We start from the raw sequence: 2,500 nt of genomic DNA, 5'->3' as shown, positions 1-2,500 counted from the left end.
GACCTGTGAGATGTGTGGTATGGTTGGTGTCAGAGACGCTTTCTACAGTAAAACCAAACGTTTCTGCAGCGTTTCCTGCTCCAGAAGTTATTCCTCCAACTCTAAGAAGGCCAGCATCCTCGCCAGACTGCAGGTACACACACACACACACACACACACACACACACACACACACACACACACACACACACACACACACACACAGAGACACACACCTGAACACACACAGACACACACTGTTCATAACCAGGCAGGGAGTTCCTGTCCTCTGAAATGAGGCCAACCAGGAAGTAACTTAGAGCTGCATTCTATCAAAAGGCCACCAGGGGGCGACCGTCTCTATACAAGTCAATGGAGAATTCACCAACTTCTCACTTGATTTCTAACCTCAGTAAACGTTTTCAAAATGTGTTTATGGTCTCAATCGCTAGTTTAAAGCCTTCTTCAATGCAGTATGATGTTCATTTGGGACATTTTGGCCTCCCTGATTTTATATGTGACGATAAAGCAGGGTATGCATTAGGGGGCGTGGCTACGTCCTGATTGACAGGTTGATTGACCAATGTCCTCGAGATCCAGCCCTCGTAACCATAGCAACCTCCCCATGGCTCCGCCTCATGCCCATATAAGTAGAATCCGTGTTTTTATTTTTCCCAGCATGCACCTGAAATTTTCAAGATGGCGCTGGCTAGATTAGAAACTATTGGCTTCCGAGCAGCAGTCCACAAACCAATGGGTGACATCACGGATGTTACGACCATTTGTTCATAACGAGTCTCTGCACCAATTCATTAACTGTTTGATTCATTTTAAGGAAATAAAATACAATCAGCTGAAACAGGCTCGATGAGGAAACCTGAACAGAGAGAGTCTAAATGCGTGGTTCATGTTTTTTAAGGCTAACCTGAGCCGTGTCCGTGTCTTAAAGGCTAACCTGAGCCGTGTGTCCGTGTCTTAAAGGCTAACCTGAGCCGTGTCCGTGTCTTAAAGGCTAACCTGAGCCGTGTGTCCGTGTCTTAAAGGCTAACCTGAGCCGTGTGTCCGTGTCTTAAAGGCTAACCTGAGCCGTGTGTCCGTGTCTTAAAGGCTAACCTGAGCCGTGTGTCCGTGTCTTAAAGGCTAACCTGAGCCGTGTCCGTGTCTTAAAGGCTAACCTGAGCCGTGTGTCCGTCTGAAAGGCTAACCTGAGCCGTGTGTCCGTATCTTAAAGGCTAACCTGAGCCGTGTGTCCGTATCTTAAAGGCTAACCTGAGCCGTGTGTCCGTCTTAAAGGCTAACCTGAGCCGTGTGTCCGTGTCTTAAAGGGGAAACCTCCAACCAAGAAGGCGAAAGTTCTCCAGAAACAACCTCTGATGACCAAACTGGCAGCGTACGCTCAGCACCAAGCCAACCAGCAGAGCGTCAAGAAGAGCGGTGACCTTTCATTTATCAATAACTACATTTACTCACAGTTAGAGGTACTAGTACTCTACTGTAGTACAGTTAGAGGTACTAGTACTTTACTGTAGTACTGTTAGAGGTACTAGTACTTTACTGTAGTACAGTTTGAGGTACTAGTACTTTACTGTAGTACAGTCTGAGGTACTAGTACTCTACTGTAGTACAGTTAGAGGTACTAGTACTTTACTGTAGTACTGTTAGAGGTACTAGTACTTTACTGTAGTACAGTTTGAGGTACTAGTACTTTACTGTAGTACAGTTAGAGGTACTAGTACTTTACTGTAGTACAGTTAGAGGTACTAGTACTTTACTGTAGTACTGTTAGAGGTACTAGTACTTTACTGTAGTACTGTTAGAGGTACTAGTACTTTACTGTAGTACAGTTTGAGGTACTAGTACTCTACTGTAGTACAGTTAGAGGTACTAGTACTCTACTGTAGTACAGTTAGAGGTACTAGTACTCTACTGTAGTACAGTTAGAGGTACTAGTACTTTACTGTAGTACAGTTAGAGGTACTTAGGGAAATATTGTACTTTCTATTATTAATAATCTGATGATGTCATATATAATAATATATCACTACTTTTACTGTAATACTGCATACTACATCACTATAATACTGCAGTACTTTTACTGTAATACTACATACTACATCACTATAATACTGCAGTACTTTTACTGTAATACTGCACACTACATCACTCATAATACTTATGTGCTTTTACTGCAGTTTCCGTGGAGATGTTTGATTGGGGCCGTTACCTTGGAGACGGCGATGTGGGAGGAGCCCCGGTCGGCTGCTTCAAACATGTGGGTCCAGCATACAAACGTCCAGGTGTTAGTTTAGGTTTTGTGTCTTTGAGTCTCGTTCTGCTGGTGAGTGAATGTGTTCAGGTGTCGATGGAGAAGACGTGGTGATGATGATGATGATGATGATGATGATGATGATGTAATGTGAGTCGATGTGTTCAGGTGTCGATGGGGAAGACGTGGTGATGATGATGATGATGATGATGATGATGATGATGTAATGTGAGTCGATGTGTTCAGGTGTCGATG

General features: G+C 43.8%; 1 protein-coding gene across 1 annotated transcript in view; it reads left to right on the top strand.

The window, feature by feature from the left end:
* LOC128378404 (MBT domain-containing protein 1-like) overlaps window positions 1-2,500 on the top strand; it is a 33,622-nt gene that overhangs the window by 4,443 nt on the left and 26,679 nt on the right. Inside the window, exons 3-5 of the mRNA XM_053337909.1 lie at window positions 1-133; window positions 1,305-1,413; window positions 2,172-2,251. The exon at window positions 1-133 is cut by the window's left edge and continues 1 nt beyond it. Coding sequence (XP_053193884.1) covers window positions 1-133; window positions 1,305-1,413; window positions 2,172-2,251 — 322 coding nt within the window. The remainder of the gene's footprint in view (window positions 134-1,304; window positions 1,414-2,171; window positions 2,252-2,500) is intronic.

This window comes from Scomber japonicus, chromosome 18, assembly GCF_027409825.1.
Source record: "Scomber japonicus isolate fScoJap1 chromosome 18, fScoJap1.pri, whole genome shotgun sequence".
Lineage (NCBI taxonomy): Eukaryota > Metazoa > Chordata > Actinopteri > Scombriformes > Scombridae > Scomber > Scomber japonicus.
Note: the sequence above shows the minus strand (reverse complement) of the source record. Positions and strands in the feature narration are given on the sequence as shown.